Here is a 21,015-nt window from a genome sequence, read left to right as displayed (position 1 = left end):
GAGAAACCTAATACAGGTTCCCGCATCCATATACCTTTCCTAAGCATTTTGCATAAAGCTACTGCTTAGGTAGGACTTGAGTAATACCCAAAACACTCTGTGCGTGGGAGCCTTCCAAATGGGTACTAAGGTAGACATGATCTGGTTTCTTCGAAGGAAACTTAGCTATGTTACAAACAGCTGTTCAAAGGTATCATGACAAAAAAATTAACCAGCAATCCACATGATGAAGCACTTGTTCTTTATGAAAACCATTCAGTATCATCAAAATTTTGTTAAGCTATCAGAAAGAAATTGTAATCCTGTAAGGTAGGTAATTTGTAATGAAAAATCTACAACCATTCCTCTAAACTTTTGCAAATGAGCAATTGCCCAGCTCCAGATGCCATCACGAGCAGCCACTGTGATCCACAGTAGCCCCTCTGCAAGTCAGACGAGGAATCTGCGCGGTGGTGGGATACTCATGCCATAGCCCGATCTCCCATGGTTAACTACACTAGGAGTTTAAGAGTGACTTTTCAGCAAACACGAGCAGAACAAATGCTAGTTCCCTTGCAAGCTAAAACAGAAATACACTCGCTCCACTTCCTGGTATTGACAGAATACATTGTTCTAAATGCATCCACTGTAAATAGAATATAATAGCTTTGCTGTAGAAAAACAGTTAAGAAACAGTTATATGTGGATCATGGTAGGGCTTTTTGTTTTAATATGTTTTTCTACCACTCCTTGATAGCTACACAAGTTTCTTGAAAAATATTTCTCACAGGTGACATACACAGACTTCCATCTTTGCAACAGCCGCATCTCCAGGTCCTGGGTTTCTCCCTCCTATAGCACAAAGCACGCAGTGACATTTATACAAATAACTGTTGACTCTAAACGGTTTGACAGAAGAGGTGGCAGAAAAGCAAACAGACCACCTGCTCACCGGGGACCCTCGAGTCAAGGACGAAGTCCCTGTAACTTCATTACAGGAAACTCATTTCTCAGTTGTCTGCTTCTGTGTGCCTCACGGCTTCACTCGAGTACGTGGAGCCGGGGCTCTGTGGCTGAGGGGCAGGGAGAGGCGCTACCAAATTAAAGCAACACCGACTTCTCAAAAGTTTCCAGAGAATCAGTCACCTTGCCAACACTTTGCTCAACCCAACTTGACCCTTATAAACACAAACAGTTAATTATTGGTAATTTGTAACAACAAATACACCTTTTTTTTTTTTTTTTTTTTTTAATTCTTTAACCAACGACAGCAAGAATATTTCTTTGGAAAAAAAACAAGCAGCAATAAGATGTCTGGAAATAATTAAGAAAGTTCATATAAATGTTTACGCATGTAGGTAGCAGTGATATTTTGAACATGAGAAATTAAACACTCACTTCTTAACTCTGACTCAGTCATACCAGCGAAATATTTCTACATACTAGTAAACTGTATAGATGCTAAGTAAATAGAGAGATGCATATGATCAAAGACCATGGAAGTTCATCTTATAAACTCAGTGCTAGAGCAGCCACTGGCTTTTCAGTAAACGTTATCATAACATTCTTTGAAAGGAAGGGTATTTATGAGCGTAAAACAACAAAACCTCTCAAAGTTCTAACTTCCAGCACTAATGATTTAGTATCATTAGAAGACACTAGTATCATGTTTTGTCTTTAGTAGAACATTTTCATCAAGACGCAAGAACAGGCCTCTAAGTGAAGATTCACTTTTATTCATTATTTTACCTTTCTTTTTAACATCTAAATACTAATTTCAGAAGAGTCATTAAAAACAAAGTATCCAGACTAAACCAAGTTTTGTTTGACTAAACATCGTATCTGTTAAAGCACATTTTTATACAAACTGCTTGAAGAACCTCACAAGCTCTTATCGCAACAGAACACAGTGATAACTGTAATTTGAAAATAAAGACTCAGCATTATCTCATAATTTTAATTAGCTGTATTTTATTGTATGAATTTCTTACTTCGCCAACACCACCAGTAATCCAAGTACCTGAGGATGTGTTACTACAATCTAGAAAAAAGTGTTTCAAGTTGTTGGTAGTTATTCAGCTCTTTTTCCTCATGCTAGTGGTTTGTAAAACACCGAGCGTCATGAAAACCAACTTACTGCAGCAAGCTTCACTGAAATTGCCTGTTGCACCTCAAAACCTACAGAGTTCATTTCTATAGGCAAGAAGATTTTCTACTTTTCAGGTTCCTCACACCTGGGTCAAAACCCCAAGGTATTAGGTTAGGGAGGGAGGGAAGGAAGGAAAGTCAACGTTATCTGGAAACAAAAATAGCGTGGAGAAGTTAGACAATCTCCAAACACCAAACATGAAAGCTGAAGCACAGCGTGCCAGGGAAGGCGCTGTCACATCCATGCCCACCACCTTGGGAACCCCGAAATCACACATCCCGGGAGGCTGGCACTCACCATGCCACCCATGGGAACAGCTCCCTGAGGATCTCGGGATTTAAGGCTCTAGATACGTCTACATGCACAGATTTCTATACATGTATATACATGTGCATATTGTATGTATAAGAGAATACATAAACAGTCATACCACCCTATATGCACAGTCTCTAAATGACCCAGACAATCATTTTTCATGTGTCTTCTGTGTATACAGAAGATTTCAAGTCACGAGAATCTTGTACTAATTCCCTCAAAATGTACAACAAAGCACACATGGAGAAGATTTTTAGTTGTGGTACTCCTAAACACTCTAGTCAAATGTGGTGCCTGAAAGCTTTCCAGTTCTAGCCTTCGTTGATAATGTGCAGGACACTGTATTGTGTCTGCTTGATCAGACAGACGTCAGAAGCTACTGAAAAACCCAAAAGCCCTTGAAGGTACTGACTAAGATCCTCAGGGCAGTTTCTACGTCCCTGTTTCACTGCAAAAATGTTTCTGGAATATTTTTTACCTGTTGGCAGTTCTGGTGAAATGAAACCCCATTTACAGAAACAAAGAGACACCAAAGGCTTCAAGACTCTTCCAAAAATTAAATGAAACAAGCAGCTCCCTGCCTCCCTCTCCTGTACCTAGACATGAACAATCCCATGTTCAGTTTCCATCTACTTTGGGGATGAAGCTAGCAGGAAAATGATTGGAAGCTGGTACCTTGGTTGTCCTAACCTCAAAAGCTGTTGGCTTTGCAGTATCTAACTGACGCACACAGTAGCTCTCAGTCCTCACCCATCCACCTGCACAGGCACCAATATCCGATTGCCAGCGTAAGGAGGGGAATCAATCTTTGTCTGATGGCCACATGATACCGTCGGTGACTCCATCATTAATAATGCTCTGCAGGGCTCTTTCCATTCCCTCCCCTTCCTTCCCCCAGACCCCTGCTCCCAGCCCATCTACAGCTCTACGCTATTGCAAGTCCTGCGCTCTCTAACTCCTGATGTAAAGCCAAAGCAAAACCTACAACTCGCTTACTGGAAGTTGCTTACATGGCAAATTAAAATGCAGCAAGAGCAAATAAAGTCACCTTTCACAGACAGAGCGAGTTTTCCCCAGCTTTGATCTGAAAGTTTTACACCATCCCTGTGTTTCACTTAATTTACCAGAACTCCTCTCGGAGGCTGGAGAGCTGAAATGCAGCAGTATCTGCCACCGTCTCACAGCCATAGAAGAAATTCAATATATAACTTATGTAATCAGTGTAATTTTAACACATTTATACTTCATTAATACCTAGGAGAGCCACAGATGTGATCACATAGGCTACTTTTAGGGAGGCAACCAGTAAGGTACATGACAATTTGTTCCACACCCTAACTCATGGCACAAGCATAGGCTTTGGTTCTAACTGGACTTCAACACGGCGCTTTTAGCATAAAGATTTATTTACAAGGGGGGCACTCAACACATGCATCAGAGAACTCAGTTTTGCAAGACTAGCTGTAACTGCTTCTCCTCTCATGTCAAGAGTTCTCATAGTAACATGTATTAAGCTTCACAGTAAATATAAAAAAAAATAATAGAAAGTCTTTTTGCAGTTAAGCATAGCTTAATACCATTTACACAGAAAGAAATTTGTTTCTCTTCTGTTACTGATGTGCTTTTTGAAATTATTATTGAAGCATGTTCCTTGATGCCTTTCAAATGTCAAAACTGAGGTTCAAATGTCATGAAAATATTTAAAACTAAATTTTGAGATTTATATTTTTAGGTTTAGAAAGAAAGCAGTATAAACCAGCCTGAGCTGCAAGCTTTTTCAAACTGAAACACATACTTGAACGAATATAGCCCTTGCATGTAGAAAGCAAGCGTCTACAAGAGCTACTACTAGTTTTGCCACAAAACTGTCAGAAACACCTCACAACCTTCATGAGAAATAGCAAATTTGTGTAAAATACTTTTATGAAACATTCAGCAGTGATTCTGAGGAAGGACTCGAATTATCAGGATTACAATTTCTTTAAAGAACAAATTTTTCATGAAACCAAGTATCAAACTTTCAGATGTGGGAACTTAAAGTTAATGGACCTCGAGAAGATAAAAATGGTCTGATTTCCAGAAAGACTGAGCATTTCAAGATTACACTGACTTCAGTGGAAATCATGCATATTTAATCCCTCCTATCAATCATCCCACGACTTAAGTGTCAGCTTTGGTTCTACGAGACTCAAGCATTCCATATAAAAAAAACTTGTCTCAATCAGCAAGGTCTCTTTATCAGAAGGGGACAGAACATCTTCTCCTAAACTGAAATCCTAGCAGTCCACTGGTCCCCCCCCCCATTATATATTTTAGTATTATCACAGATGATGGATTAGGGTGAGACGGAATGGTTACACAAAAACAAGTGAAAAGTTCCTGCTATTTAGATAAACATGCACACACAGAATTAATTCAGCTCTCCCTTAAGTTTAAGGTCAGTAAGGGAAACTCACTTCTTGAATTGAAAAATTCTTCACAAAATCACAATAATTCTTTTATTCAGTAATTAGTCAAAAAAAAAAAAAAAGGAAAGAAAACTACTAACCTTCACTCCTGGGGACAGGTTCTGTGTCACCCGGTGTTTTATCTGGCATCTCTTCAGACACAGGCTTAGTAAAACCTAATGGGCACAAAGCAAAGAAAGCATTCTCCATGAAAACCAGTACATTTCAGTAGGACAGTCACCAGCCCTGTGATCCTCGTGAAGAGTGGATTTTCAGCTTTCCCCATTTCAATGGTTGCACACAGCATATGTAAACAAGCAAAACTCCCTCAAGATTAACCACAGCACCGTTCAGTAGACTGTCACCTCGACGCGCTGCCAGGTAGGCAGGCACAAAACGACCCTCTAATAAATTGCAGTAGTAGGCTGAAAGCACTGATCACACCTGGTGAACTTCCATCTTTGCATATTTTTCCTCCTCCGTGTATTTCTAGTGAGGAGCCTATGAACTGGGAAGGAAGAGCTGCTTACGCTCCCGTACTGCTGAACTTAATGAAAGAATGGCCATGCGGAGGGTCACATCAGCCTGCATTAAACATAAAATTGCCATTAACTTAAAGCTTTGCTACACTGTAGAGCACCAATGTTTCTTCCACCCCAGCAGTGGGCAGAGAAGAAAAGGCTTTTCAGGAAGGCAGTGATGCTGCCTCCTCTTACAGCACTGTTACAGACCCTCTGTGGTACTGGCTGAGGGCCAACATGTGGCCAACACTTACTGACTGGGCTTCTGTATCCTCCTTTTTAGCACCTTTGAGTATCTTCCCATCACCAGCTGGACTGACAATCCATTTTACACAATGAAAGCCTCAAGTTCAGACAGGATGCATCAAGGAAAGACAGTTCAAAAAGAACAGGATTCTCTGCCTGAAGGAGACTGTGCGCCAAGAAGGGCAGTGGCTTCAGCTCAGATGGTAACTCACGTAGCACAGTGCTGTGCACACCACTGAACAGAGCACACAGCATCGGGGGTGTTAGCACCACAGCCTTAATCCCTCATGGAGTCACCGAATCATCTTGATTCTAACAATGTTGAGGCAACAGAGCTGATTCAGCGTGCAGGTTTCAGACGATCATCAGATCCAGAGTTACGGGAGACCTCCCTGGCTCAACCTGCAGCAGAACTGACACTGAACACAGACAAATGGCCTTTTCTTTTTTCCTTTTCTTAAATTATTTTGCTCTCAAATTCATATGGCTTATTTTGAATCCTATCACCAGACCTAGAATGAAAACATTTCTGCCCTGGCATCCAATAAAGGGTTTGGGTTTACACTAAAACCAAACTATACAACACATGTAGGAGTTCTTAAGCAATTTAAGTCACAAAAAGTATTCCAGGTGTGCTATCCACGGCAAGTATATTTGTCATATTTAATTCATCTATACGTAAAAGGCTTAGAAATGAGACACATCTGAGGCTACAATCCACCAGGCCACCCTAGGGTACAAACTAATTCTTATTTAGCTGAAGAAAACTCTACTACATACAATTATCTACATTAGCCACTTCATCTCTACTCAAGATAAAACCCATCAGGTCTTACTCACGAATTACTCTGTTAATATACACATTTCATCCACACAATATTATACATACTGAAGATGTGGAACTAGCTGAAAAACTTCTCTCAACTCCCTAAAATAAATTGTGATAACACTTATCCACCTGAAGGTCTGTGCACATGAGTTCATGAATCACAGCTGCGCAGTGTCACAAACTGAATAAACAAGCGTGCCCCCAATACAGGATTTAAACAACTATAAGCACCTAATGGTTTCCAAAACCCTTTATAAATTTGCTGTAAAACAAGCCTACTCTCCAGAAGACAGTTAAAAAAATAAATTTGTTCTTCAGATTACTCAAATTTAATTATCTATGCTTATCATCACAAAACAGTTGGCTAGAACAAATACACCAACAAATTCTAAAACTTGGCAAGCTCCTGTCCAACCCTCTGCATTCAATGATGCACTACATGTTGTCTGCGAACAGTTTATAAATCAAATTCCAGTTATCCAGCAATTTACTAGCAATCTACTAGTAGCCAGGAAACAGTTAATCAGTGCATTCAAACCAAGAAATCACATAAATAAATACAGTATTTATTCTGTGATTCATTTCAAAATCAAATAAAATATTTTCTGTAAGTTCTGCATTTTAAATAAATCATTTCATATCACAAATTCAGGGAAATACATGTTTAAAATAATAAAACATGGATATCCATGTATTTGTTTTCTGGTTTTGGTTGGTTGGAGTTGCACAGAATTGAAGTAAGTGCATAAGTAAACTTCACCATGTTTCACAGAGTAATTCACTGACATGTTAATGACATAAAATTGGTAGCCTCAGAATTAATTTTGGGTTGCTTTACTGACATTTTGTAGAGGTGATAAATAGCAGCAAGAAAAAAAAAAACAAACTTTTTTTTTCTGGCCTCTTCTGCCCCAGTTTTTATTTATCCAAGTCCAATTTTCCTTGTCTAAAGCAGGCCAATATTTCTTTCTACTTCACCTTCTGAAGAAGTGATAAGCTTGCTTTTGTATCCTCAAAACTCCATACCAGAAAGCACTACACTTAAAGTAAGACACCTACCAACAGTCACTTCTCAGGAATTTAAGGGAGTGCCTGTGCTCATCCCTCTCTGTGGAGCATAACCTACCATTCCCAGCACAAAGCCAAGCAGGATTCATTAAATGCCCATTTGACCTCGGCATTTTTAATAATGGAATGGTAAACTGCAAGCTGGATCATTCAATGACTGCACACGAACCAGGGTATTTATTTAACAGGTTCAGACTTTCCACAGCTACAACAGCTCTGTTTCAAGAACTCCTTTGGATAATCCAAGGCAATTTAATAACTACTGTCCCACTAATGGTTTTGCACAGATATACCAATTCAGCAGCTCTCCATTACAGTAAGTGATAGTAAAGGAGGCTTAATATAGTTGTAACAGGTTGAAGAAAGTCAGTCGCCATGCCTAGAACAGCACACCTTCAGAACACAGCTGAGGAACACTTACCACTCTCTCTAATGGTTCGCAGCAACAAAACAGCCTGTGAAATGTGTTGCTGTTTCCTAGCTTTTTCCAAACAGCACACAGGATCAGTGGTACCAGAACAGTTCAACCAGGTGCCAACGTGACAGGACCCGTACCGAGCCATCAATGTTTTCCCATGGCTTTATCAAATTAAAAAATTACACCTAAAAACTCAGGCCTGGTTATGTGCACAGAATAATATTTTAAGTAACTTCTCTAAAAAGCATGGAAATCCATATATTTTAAAATCTAAAAAGTATGCTTCCCGCCCCTTCTCTCTCATTAATGCAACTCGTTTCCACACTGTTGCTAGAAATTGCAGAATATACTAAACAACTTTTTAAGTTTTAAAAAAATCCCCATTTGTGGATAAAAAGGCCTATTTCATCACTCTTAGTCATATCACCAAGTAATCAAGACTTCTCTTCATGTAACCCTGATAAACTTGATTCATGTAAGATTTAATTTGCTTTTCTTCTCTGAGAGGTATAACAAAGCTATTGGAAGGAGGAAAGATTTAAAGAAAAGAAATATAGAACCCTGCTCTTGTTTTCTGTAACATACTAAGTTTTTAACAACTCAAAAAACAGAAGTAAAAATTTAGCATTCTGTTATTTATTTATAAAGCTCCTAGGTTTAATCTAGGAAAGAAATCTTTGACAAATACTATTCATCAGACTAGGAAAGTAAATCTCTCCCTCTGCAGTAAGGCCAAGCAGGACTCACGTAAAATCCAGCAAAGGAGCAGCATTTGGGGTATAAGCTTGCTAGTAAGATCTAGAAGAAAGTAATTCTTGCCCACTTCCTATACAAATAAGCTCCACTTATCTAAACAATCTCCTTGTAGACTTTGGGATACTACTACTACCAACTTAATGATCAATCATATAAAGGACCTTACAAAAACAGTCCTGTGAGACCCTTCCAAACACTCTTGCACTATCATTATTGATATAGCTTTAATTGTCCTGGCACCTTTGGCACTCCTAGTAGTCCATAGGGTGCTTGGTATTTCTGAATTCATTACTCAAAGCTGTTTCTTGCACTGCTACCTGTTGCTTACTCCTCTGAGCACTTTTTCACAGAACATCCCAGTAAGAGAGCTTGAAATACACATGCATGCATAATTTATGAATAAACACAGCCATACTGTTTACATTTCTTAATTAAGTGAAACTCTTTAACAGTAACCAAAAACATTCAGATGTATGATCATGCATTTTTACAGGCCATAATCAGGGCCACCCAAACGGTCATACTGGGAGGTCTTAGTTCAAGAAATTTGTTGTTCCATCAGCTTGCCTTTAAAATTCTGAGCTGCTAAAAACTGCAATTACCTTTAACTTTATGAAAAAATATGATCTCAGTTCATTTACACACAGGATCTAAGTCAATAGCATGCTATAGCTGAATTCATGGGAAAACAATCAAACTTACAGCACATCTGTGTCTAAAAAATACTTTAAAAAAGCAGGCTCAGGAAAAATATGGATTACCTGCATTTCACACACAAATATAGTCTTTGTCTCTTAAATTAAGTGTACATTGCTAAAAACGTATTAAGGGTTTCTAATTATTCAAAATAACTATTAAATGAAGTATCACAATTTTCAGTTTTAAAGTTTCGTGGAGAAATTTTCATTAGAGAGAAGACTTCTATTTCATATCTGATCTCTCCGCAATTTATCGCTGTACTCTAAAAAAGCATCAAGCAGCTTGAAAGCAGCTATTGTTCATCATAGGTCTGTTTGCAGTTGTAACTATGGAGTCCAACTATGTATTTATGTTGAACAACGATCATCACTAACCAAAAATCTAACCTGAACCTACTCCTCTGTGTCAAATCCCTGGCCCCTAGTCTACATCTGTTCCAAATAGCTGCAAGTAATCATATTTAAGGAAGTTGGTTGGATTTCTGCAAAAACTTTTCAAACACAGTGCCTTAGACAGATCCTGCGTTTCTTTCCCATTTTCCAGAGGCACAACCAGCATTAGTATTAAAGATTCTGGTGTGGCCACTTTATTCCTGATCAACACACATGTTCCTTTAAAATACTGCATTACGTTTTTAAATGCCACCTTTTACAGATTAAACAGTCAGTGCTTTATGAATACAGATCAATACATGCAAAACAACTGAAGCCCTGAAGTTCCACATTATACACTGTGCTGTTAACAGAAAGCCATCCGTTAGTTCATTTTTAAACAGTATTTGGATGAGTTCTTCCTGCTGTAATTAAAATAAAGCGCAAGAGCAGGTGGGGAAAAAATGGGTATCACTAGTTTTTTTTGACATGCAATATCTTGTAAACAAACCAGGACACTCAGATGCCCACACACAGCCTGGACAGACTGCCACACTTCCCAGGGGCATGGTATCTGAATGCAGAACCGCCCACAGAACCCCAGAACCAGCACCCAGAAAGTCCCAGGTCGCAAGATGAACTCCAGACTCCGAGGAAGGATACAGCAAAATTCTTACCCATATTAACACGACACGAACTTGACATGTGGCTGTTAAATGCTGCATATATCTTTGTTAGAGAATAAGGACATCCGTCCCAGATCTAGTTTTTGCCATTTGTTTGCCTACAAATTCCCTTCTGGAGCAGATGCATTGCTGCTCTGAACCCCATGAGAATAGCTTTGATCCCAGGTCACATAAACCATAAAAGCAAGTTTATATGCTAACACTAACACAATTCTTTCACATGAACTGAGAAGTGACACTGAAAGAAACTCTAAATAACACAGACAAAAAGGATAGATGTTATGAGGACACAAACCACTAGATGACATCAAGCCTCATTGCTGCTCCTATTCCCCACCACCCCTCAGCCCTTCTAAGTAACATAGCAGTGCCTGTTGAAGATTAAAGTGTTATTTCACGCTAATATTTATTCCTTCAAAATTGCGCAGAATTCTAATGGCTCCTTTCATTCCCTTCCAGCAGAGCTCTGGATGTGGGTGTGAGTTAGGGCTTTCCTTCTCCAACAGTCCACTCCTTCAAAGTCCCACAAAGATCTTCCAGCCTTTTTTCCCTTGCACATCAATGCATACCAAAATGTTCCAAGTTTGAGGTTTTTTGTTGGTGGGAGGTTTTTTGGTTTGGTGTTTTTTGGTTTGTTTTTTTTTTTTCATCAGATGCTACAGACACTTTGCCGATTTTCCCAAACCAGGTCACTGTTGCACCTTCTTCTCCACAGAAAGGCCAGTAACGGTGGCACTTCAGAAAACAATACCAAGAGATGAGCTGGTCCAAACAAGAGCATGTGATCTATGTTGGCAAGAAGGAGCAAAATCTCCTTTGCACACTGTTTGCCCCATCCATGAAAGTCACAGTAACCTCCCTCTCTCTCCTGCCCCCTTCGTCAAAATGGCATAAATCTCCAGCATCCTCTGCCTAGTTTCTGGAGCTAATCATCCATATTGCAGCTGCAATCCAAAACCCCTAACTTTTTCCCGTCAAGCAAAGACCAGATCACAGAATCCCTTTGTCACTTTCCTTCTGGTTTACTCAAATTCACTGTGTTTGAATGTGAAAAACATCACAAATGTTCTAGTATAACGAATGAGCTGTCTGGCTCCTCTGTGGTTTAACTGCTATGCATACATCTTCTCCCTCCTCCAGTCTCTCCAACAGCTCTGAATCTGTTCCCAGTGCTATCCCAAGGCTTTGGTCATGATTTTCCAAACCCACTAAAAGATCAAGTTCAGCAGCTAATCACTGTGTTTCAGTCTGCAAGTCAAGAGGGCCTATTTTTCACAAAATAACAGAGGATATGAGGTCTAAGAGGGAACATGACACGGTATCTTCTCCTTCAAACTTTGTATGGAACAAACTTCTTGAAAAGATGAGACGTACTCAACATTTGGTCAGTGTCCAACCACGTTGCAAGACTCCTCACTTCACAACATATGCTGCTATGGTGCCAAGCGAAACAAAGAGCAAACCTTCCTCACAGGGTCTTCTGGAAAGAGGAACACACTTGTGAAGCATAAGTTCAAAGCCTGTCAGTTTTAACCGGGGAACTGCATGTATTTACTTCTGATGCATTAACCCTGCGTTGGTCGCAGCAGTTGATCAGCTCAGCAGAAGCAATAGCTTTCAAACTGAAGACATTTCAGTGCAAGCTGTATAAAATTACTTAGTATAATTCACCACTGTTATTTTTCTTTCTGTAAAAATGAGCCTTCAATGAGTATTTTTGAAAATACCCCCTTTTATACACACAACTTTGCTCAAGATCAGCCCTACACTGCACATAATCACGCTGTACTACAGACAGCCAACAGAAAACAACACAACACCTCTCCCGTGGCGCTACGAAATGGTGACAGCACTTTCACGTGGGGATGCATCTCGGAGCTACAAAGCCACCTTTCCAGCACAGCTCCCGCAGGCGGCACCACCCGCTCCTCACACCTACGCACACCACGGGGATGCAGAAACTGCCTCGGCCTTCTGGTCAGCGTGCCAAGCAAGTGCTACAAATCCTTCCAACTTTCAGATATCTGAATTGTCCTGCTTACCACTCAAGTATGGATTTGGGTTTGAATAGCCTGACAACAAAACCACTATACCACCTTAAACCACTATAGCACCTTAAATTGCTGTACCACTTTTTGTTTCTTTCAAAACTTCCTATCAACAGATTCAATCACAGTTCTTTCCTAAAGCACTGGGCATTTTTCAAATCACATACACATATATTGCTTCTCTCACACCTCCAGATATGCAGTTAATCTCAGCAGCCCTCCCAAGTCTTCAGAAAAGTTAAAAAAAACCCCACACAAACAAACAAACAAAAAATCCATCAGAAGATCATGTTTCACTTACACACAGTAGGTCTGCCACGTTGGGCACTTTCTTTTGTGTCTAAGCTTGAGAAAATAGACTTGGGCAAGGCTGCTCAGCACAGGAGGCACCTGATGTGCACTAATGAAAACCAAGGAAGAGCGGGATAAGTAGGTCAGTCCCAAGATATCTGGGGACTTGCAGGCAACTCCCAGCACAGACTGTACGAGTACAGCGGTAGCAAGCCACAGATGCCAAGTACAACTATTGTATCACAAAACACTGCTGTCACCTACTCAAAGAAATCTGCTACTCAACAAGCGAGCAATGTATTTGACACAAACCATTTTCTGAGTGATTTAAGCAATAACACCATGTAATGCATTACACCTAGTTACTCTGCAAAGAACAACCAACAGCATAGTTTTCATTATTGAAATTTAAAAAGGAGATTAAATATTTTAACTGAGCTACCATTACATTGTTTTCTCATTTCATTTTTTAGATAATACTACTCCTACTGTTAAGTGCTAATTAGAGCCATACAAAGAAAACTGAATTTGAAACAAACCCATTTAAAAAGAAAGCCAAATGCTTCAGCACAGACAAGAGCAGACAGTGCAACATTTTCTTTACTAGAAGAGTTTACTTCCAGTACCATTAAACTGTGACTCTTCAGTAATGCACATACTAAATGCTGAAAGAGCACAAAAAGGCATTATGCACATGCACCAGTGGATTTTAGGGTACAAGTCTTCATATTGCAAGAACAGTCAAACCCATAGCCAGAACAATGACAATTGCCAGAAGAGACTACATGACTTTTTCCTCAACAAATTCTCCAGTCCTGTAAGAACTTACACAGCCATTTTATCATGTCACCTGAGGGAGTTACAGCCAAATACAGGCTCTAGCCATTAGCTCTACAGCTGTACTTCTGCCTTGCCCACCACTCACCCCTCCAACATACACATTCCAGGTAGGTGTCCTGACTTTGTTAAGAAAATGAATATATATTTTTTTAAATCTACATTTGGTATTTTCACTGGTCACTAGCATCCCTTCTTCTTACAAGACGTTTTTCTTGAAACTTTTCTCACAAGAAAACACAACTGCAGATGCATTAGGTCCCAGTTTCCAATAGATTTAATTCTAGTGAGATGCACAGCATAAACCTCACTACTGGACCAAATATTCTGGTTCAATAAATTAAAAAAAAAACATTGCATAGCTGGATATGAACCTGTCAAACTTCAGCAATAACAAAAGTTGCTTTATAGCGCACATGGTTAAGGAAAGGAAATTGAAGAGGAAAGAATTTCAGCAGTGTTGACCTCAGAATTGCTCAAATTCCTTTTCCAAGCTCTGAACTTTGCTACAATTAGGAGATGCTGCTTTGGCTAATAAACAATCACGCAGATGCACACACGCAAATTTTCCCTCTTTAGTCTTTTCCACATTCAAGTCTCTGGCGCTCAGCAGTTGCAGCTTTAAATTCCTGATTAAGGGCAACGGCTGCTGCTGTGCCATGCCCCTCTCAAACATTAAAAAAACCCAACAATAATTAAAAAAACAAACAAACAAGGCCAATAACCCAGCCAGCATCCTAACAGTCATTTGTAATCCCACTTCTCTGTTAGACAAGAAAGAACAAACAAAACAAAAAACCTCCAGATTTGTGTCTGACATACATAGTAAAGAGCCCCTGACACTCGCTTTCACAGGCTTTAAGTCTCCTCCAAACTGCTTTTGTATTGCAGATGTCATGTTGTAGCACTTAAAGAGCTAATTCTCTTTTTGCTTGATGCCTGTGCTTAGGATATCACTACACACTGCCTTGGAACAGACCACTGTTGTGCAAATTCATCATTTCACCACAGGCTCAAGTAGTGGAGGAAATACAATCATAAAAGGACGTGAGGAACCAAAGCTGTTGTTGGAGCACAAAGAATCCAATCACAGCAAACAAGTCAGATAACAGTGACAGTAAATTAAAATATGCAAAGCCTTAAATGAAGCTGAATCCAGTCCTATGTGCCGAATAAATATACAGTGATGGATAACATACTAAAGCATTCCAATATATCTGAAGATTTTTTTTTTTGCTATGGGAGAAACATACTTACCGTGACTGCAGGCATTTCACCTTCTGGCAGTTCCTTTTCGCATTTCCATTTCTGTTGCAGGAAATTTCTTGACACCCAGCTACAGTCCACTGACACCGTCACATTTACGTTACAGAGAAAGGGAGGCGACCTTGCCACCCGCTTAGTAAGGACATCAGGCTGCGTATATTACTCAGGGTACTGTCTCCTGAAATCACAGGACTATGCCAGTAATGAAGGTTTTTCTGGGTTTTGTTTTGTTTTAAATGAAAGCTTTATAGCCCTCTTACAGAGAAACTCTTGATATTTTAAGGTCAGCAGAAAACTTCATATCTGTGGGACGAACAAAATTCGTATGTATTTTAACTTTGTGTAGGGCCAGAGTCAAGGCACCAAGATAGGGAATGATGTCTTCCTAATCTCACGTAACCAGCATGTAATGCAAACCTTGAAACTGCATTCACGGATAACTTGACAAAGAGATAAGATGCATCCAAAAGCAAACACTCAAAGACTATAGAACAGCCCAACGCTTTTTAAGACTATAAAAATATAGACAAAGTCCCATTTCAGAGTCAGCTGTTTGGGGGATATTTCTACTCTCCATTTAAATCCACATTTCTGAAAGCTCCCTAAAAAGACAAGAGAAAAGAAAACCAAAACAAAACAAAAAAAAATGCTGCTCTGCACCAAATCAAAATCGCAAGTTTATTCTCTCATGGGCACATTTTTCAAAGCACTGCTACTTTTCTTCTAATTTCACTAACAATAGAGCAATCAGTATGCATCAACTCCAATTAGGCTGTTTTACCTCTTCTATGAATGGCTTATAATATGTTTGGCTTCACTATGTATTTTCAAAGAAATAACTTCAGACCTCATTACAGAAAAAAACCCACATAATTTCCAAAAGAAGATCACACTGATGAAAGACAAAAATGTCAGTGCTGTCCAGAAGGTCCATTTACTTTGTTAAAAGTTTTCCTAAACAATGTTAATTCCAAGTAAACAAGAGAGAAAGATATTTTTCCCCTCAACTGTAAACTCTTTTGGAGAGCTGGGGGGGGGGGAGAGAATAAAAGATACAAAGGTATGTTTGGTTTGGCATTGCTCATGCTTGTTCATGAAGAGAAAGCCTACATAAAACCAGTATAATGGATAATTATCACTTTACACGGGGATCCTTCACTACTTCTCTCTCCGTAACACTTGGTGACTCCGTTATGTTTTGCAAGGAAAGCAACGGGTACAAATTCACCATCAGGAGAAGGGCTCCTACAAAGCCCATTTGCGTGTTTCCCTCAGCTGCAATTGCCTGAGCGCAGTATTACTGCTGAAACGAGAGGTTTAGACATGAGCTTTATAATTATTAGACAACTAATACTCAGTTGGCTTTTCCAGAAACTGTCATTTGAATGGGCAGCCAAAGTACAGCCATGCATAACAAAGTTACTCATATATACCCTGTGAAACACATTCTTTTCCCCACAGCCATCGGAAAAAAAGCCCACCTAACTTTAACTACAGTAAAGTGCAATTAATGAAAGTTTCTAGGGTTTTCTTTCCATCACAGAGTATATAATGTTAGGCAACAAACAGAGCAAACGCCATGAAAGAGTCAACAGTTAAGGCTCTCTGGGCCCTGACACGCTCCAGTCGCCCAAACGCCAAGCCTGGCCGACCCCAGGCCCGGCTCTGGCAGCTGACTGCCCGACCACTTCACGCCCCTCCGGCTTCTCCTTCTCCCTGCTTTGAGGGGATGTACACCTGGGCGTACACATTTACGTACACACTGCACACATATTGAAACAAAGAGGAAACTGGTAACAGACAAACTAACAGCGCTGTGCCCACTCCCTTGCAGTCTGTCCAAATGAACGGCCTCCTAACTCAGACTGGGACACTTCCCTGTAAAAACACTCCATCACGCATCAAGCCACTCCAGGGTGCAACTGTTGAAGCATGGCTTGCAAACAATGTGTTTCCTAGAGTCAGAGCTTGCAGCTACCTACAGAACACTCTGACTAGTTGTGATGGAGAAGCCAGGACCCTCTCGCTGTGTATGAGCTGTGAATAACGTGTCCTCAGTTCAGCAGAGTTCTGTACTGCAAGCATAGTCCTATTCGCTTTTGTGGCACTGAAACGTATGTGCATACTGCGGAGCATAGAGAAACTGTATAGTTTCATACAGCATTCATGATTAATCTCTGGCAAACCAGAGTTTTTGTATACACATACATAAATACATGCATATATATATCCACTATAAAGAATACATAATATTAAATTAAATATGACTAGAAAGAGAAAGGAAATTATTTCACCCATCTATGATCAACACAAGTAGAAAGCCTGGGAAACTAAAACTGGTAAGAAGGAAACCACACACAGTAACAATCTTTAACTTGCCCAAGTTTCCAAAGGAATTCAAATGACCATTTTGACAGAAGTGGCTGACAAACTGCTGAATAAATATTTCTTTGGGTTAAAATGCAGTATTCTCTAGACAGGGAAACTCCCTCTGTAGTGCCATAAATGTAAGAAGCTTATCTCTAACATGCTTTCTTAGAAAAGCTGGATTTATTATTAAACCTTGCATCACCAAACGCAGACCTTCCCTGGCCCCAGGTGAGAACATTAGTTCCATTCGGAAATAACACATGGGCAAAAAACACCACCACTTAAAAACGTTGTAGCTGGAAAGGTGATTTCCTTCAGCTGAATGTTTTTCTCCTTTCCCCATCAGTCTCAGAGACATGGTTTGAACAAATCAGTTGTTTGTAAGTAATTCTCAACAACTGCATGGAGTCTGAGCCATTGTGCATTTGACAAGACTTCGTTCACCTCAGAAAATAAAACAAATAACTGAGACTTAGCTTTCAAACACAGAAACAAAGAAACACCTATTCTGTACTAAAATAATAGTCATCTGACACTACCTCATGGACAGCTTATAAAAGAGCATGCAATTGTTGAGAGTCTTTCGGAGATTTGTAAGGTTCTTGAAACAGCTCTAGTAATTCACAGCTTGTGCTGAGAGACCTTTTTTTTGGTAAACTGCTTGTCACTTTGTAGCTTTCAGTAAGACACGAGAAAAATCACCTCAAACCCTCTACTGCTTTAGATTGAAAATTATTTCAAGGATAGGGATGATCAGAAAACATCATGTTTGAATACAGGTTATTCGGGGTAGTCAATAAAGGGTTTCCATTAACTTTACCTTACAGTTTTAGGTGTTAAGACTACAAAGATTTTTACCTTTCTGCACTAACAGACACTTTTCATCTAGAAAAGAAGTCCAAATTCTCCTCTCTTCACCTCCTCCACCTTCTTGCGCCAGTGATGAAGGTCACCTTTTTTACCTTTCCATTCTAGCCACACCGAACAGTGATGCTTTTTCTCCTACTGTGTAGGTAGTAGAGAATCAGAAACAAATCACGCATTCAGCAGTCAGCTTTCCCTGCTCTAGCTGGGATGCCAGAATTAATGACAAAGGGATGTCTCTCTTCCTGTCTCTTCCCGCCAAGTAAAATCTTACTAGAGCAAAAGATGGATCACATCCGTACTTCAACAACACCAGAAGGTGGCATGAAGGGTAATCAAGTATTTCATTTCTACCCTGAGGAAAGAGAATATTATGAAAAAGACAAAACAGCTGCATAAAGAAATTGAGCTCTCCTTAATTAAGAAAGTTAAAACCAATATAATTTCCCAAATTATGTCAAGGTAGTTTCAACGGACATGTAAATCTTATGCACTGTATTAGAAGTGTGGAGGGATACAAGTAAGACAGCTTCACAAATTACTGCACATGAAATCCAATAGCAAAACTGCACACAAAGTCTTACAGAAATAAGAAGCCATCAGACACACTTCTTCCATTTTTATAACGTATATCAACACCGTGGTTCCAAACACAACTAAAATTCATGAGTTGCAGTGTTTTCCCACTAGCAATGCAATACATCTCTGCAGTACAACAGAGATGAGTACGTCTTTCCAGCTACTACAATTTATATAAGCACAGAACATAAAATCAGGCCACAGGAATATGATTGACAACTCCTGAAGAACCCATTTTTACGAGGCAAAGCTTTGTATTTCATGGGTGGTTTGATCAAGTACTGGAAATCAACACAAACAAGGAGAGGGTGGGAAGGGGATCTCTGAATAGGCTTGACTAAAGTAGATATTCAAGGGGATATTACTCAGGTCAGCACCAAGCGCTTCAGCCAGTTTCCAAAGCCTTTTGAATTCTCAGAGCTAAGCCTGGCGAATTCAGATGAAAGTTCCTTTTCTTCCACTTTTAAGGGAAGAAATAACATAAGCGAACTTTCTGCAAAACAGCCTCCCAAGTTTAGCAGCTGGGGAACAAACCTAAGGCACTGCCAAGACACACAACTAAGCATTTATAAACCTTAATGGTTTATTCAATTATTAAGCACTGAGGTACTGAACCAAGAAACACAGAGGTATTCCAGTAATGCTATTTCAAGTTATGTAATTCCAACCTTGGTACATAAAAACCCCAGTTCCTCCATTCTTGCTGCCTAGCCCACGTTTTGTACTCCGAGGAACACGGGGCGCATACTAACGACATCAAGTTTCCGCTGAACCCAGTGATGGGCACAGCCAGGCGAGGAGACCACCTGGCCCTGCCTTGGCTCCGACATGGTGTCAGCCTATTCAGCAGGGCAACGGTGAAAAAAAAAAAAAAGGAAGTGCCTGCTGGATTTCAAACCCACACAAAGGGCCATGTATATTACCACAAAAAGCAGGAAACCATCTTTTCAGCAAATGAGATTCTACAGCCCTCCGAGCCTTACTGCATTTAGGCAGAAGGAGTAGGTGGAGGAAGCAGCATTTGCTCCCTTTAGATCTGATGACAGCTACTCCATCTCTCTCCCACCCCTGTCACTGTCCCCACAGCCTGTGCAGTGTTCCCAGGGGCATCACCAAGCCACTATCGCTTCTTGTCCAATGGTCGACACTACGTGCTGACCCACCAGGGCACATCAATTTAGCAAGTGTCAAGCCTTTTTCAAATCCTTTCATTTTCTTTATTAAAAAAAAAAATTTCTTTTCCTCCATTCCTAGCTCCCCCATTTTTCCCTACAAAACAAACAATCCAGAAACTCGCTTTAAAATAAATAATAGCAACACCGCAGAGCAACCTTACCCAAATGAGGGACTAAAAAAGTCTGCGCAGCAGAGAAGTGCTGACTGAGGAGAAGGTGCGCTCACATCAAATAACAAGTGCCCCTTGATTTTTCCCCACAGCAAAGACACTCACAGGATGGATGGACCAACCTGCAGATTCTGTGATGCTGAATAAAGGCTGAGTTCACGTTGCAGAGTTTCATCACTGGAAACATGATGGCTATTCTTAAATTAATGCACTGGATGTGCCCAAAAAGCTTTCCTGGGCACAAAAGCAAGCTGGGGCAGAATCGCCCACATCTGTGCTCATGAACCATCTTACTCTCCAAAACAGGCTGCACAAAAACCATCTCTCAGCAGTGATGGCTGACCTGGGCTAGGGACTGAGCCGTGTCTAGAAACTGTCTGGGGAGAAGGCTACCTGTAATTGCCCAGAATCACACCAGCAAACATGACTGTCATCTTCCACCAGGCCTGGCAACATTCTAAGGCCCATCTGAATTTAATACCAATGTAACCTTATAGGACTCCTCCCTCAGGCCACCTATGCTCACAAACTTGCTGAAACGTAGTTTCCAGCATTTTTCTCTTCACTGAAATTTGTTACAAACTCCAAAGATTTAAAGAACTCTGAATCGAGAGCCAGACACACACCCCGGCATAAAAAGAAGAACAGGTGGGTTCACTTCTGCCTTTCAGTTCTGACCTTTAAAATAGATCAGATAGAAAACAATGCTTCTTTTTTGAAAGGTTTCTATCTCTGTACCTGCAGAAACCTTTCTCCACAACATCTTGGCTCTTGTGTAGCCCAAGAACTGGGGGATGCCTCCTCCAGCTGTGCCATAGCAAGGGGTGTCCCACAGGGAGGGCGCCCAGCTCTCCCGCAGCGAGGAAAGTCCTCTTATGGCTGTGAAGTGTGGGCATCCCCTGACACCAGCAGGCTAATGCCAGCACGAAAT

The 21,015-nt window shown here is 40.3% G+C and overlaps 1 protein-coding gene across 4 annotated transcripts in view; it reads right to left on the bottom strand.

The window, feature by feature from the left end:
* The window catches only part of PLEKHG1 (pleckstrin homology and RhoGEF domain containing G1), a 135,836-nt gene that overhangs the window by 91,007 nt on the left and 23,814 nt on the right, over nt 1-21,015 (bottom strand). For 2 of the 4 annotated variants that reach the window (XM_075413789.1, XM_075413788.1), the window contains one exon: nt 4,992-5,066. The exons of 1 other annotated variant lie outside the window; for it this stretch is intronic. In XM_075413789.1, the coding sequence (XP_075269904.1) occupies nt 4,992-5,040 (49 nt within the window). In that variant the 5' untranslated portion in view covers nt 5,041-5,066. Of the gene's footprint in view, nt 1-4,991; nt 5,067-21,015 lie in introns of those variants that run through there. One more of the 4 variants, XM_075413787.1, reaches the window with a different exon arrangement.

The sequence above is a fragment of the Opisthocomus hoazin genome, chromosome 2, assembly GCF_030867145.1.
Source record: "Opisthocomus hoazin isolate bOpiHoa1 chromosome 2, bOpiHoa1.hap1, whole genome shotgun sequence".
In the NCBI taxonomy this organism is placed as follows: domain Eukaryota; kingdom Metazoa; phylum Chordata; class Aves; order Opisthocomiformes; family Opisthocomidae; genus Opisthocomus; species Opisthocomus hoazin.
Note: the sequence above shows the minus strand (reverse complement) of the source record. Positions and strands in the feature narration are given on the sequence as shown.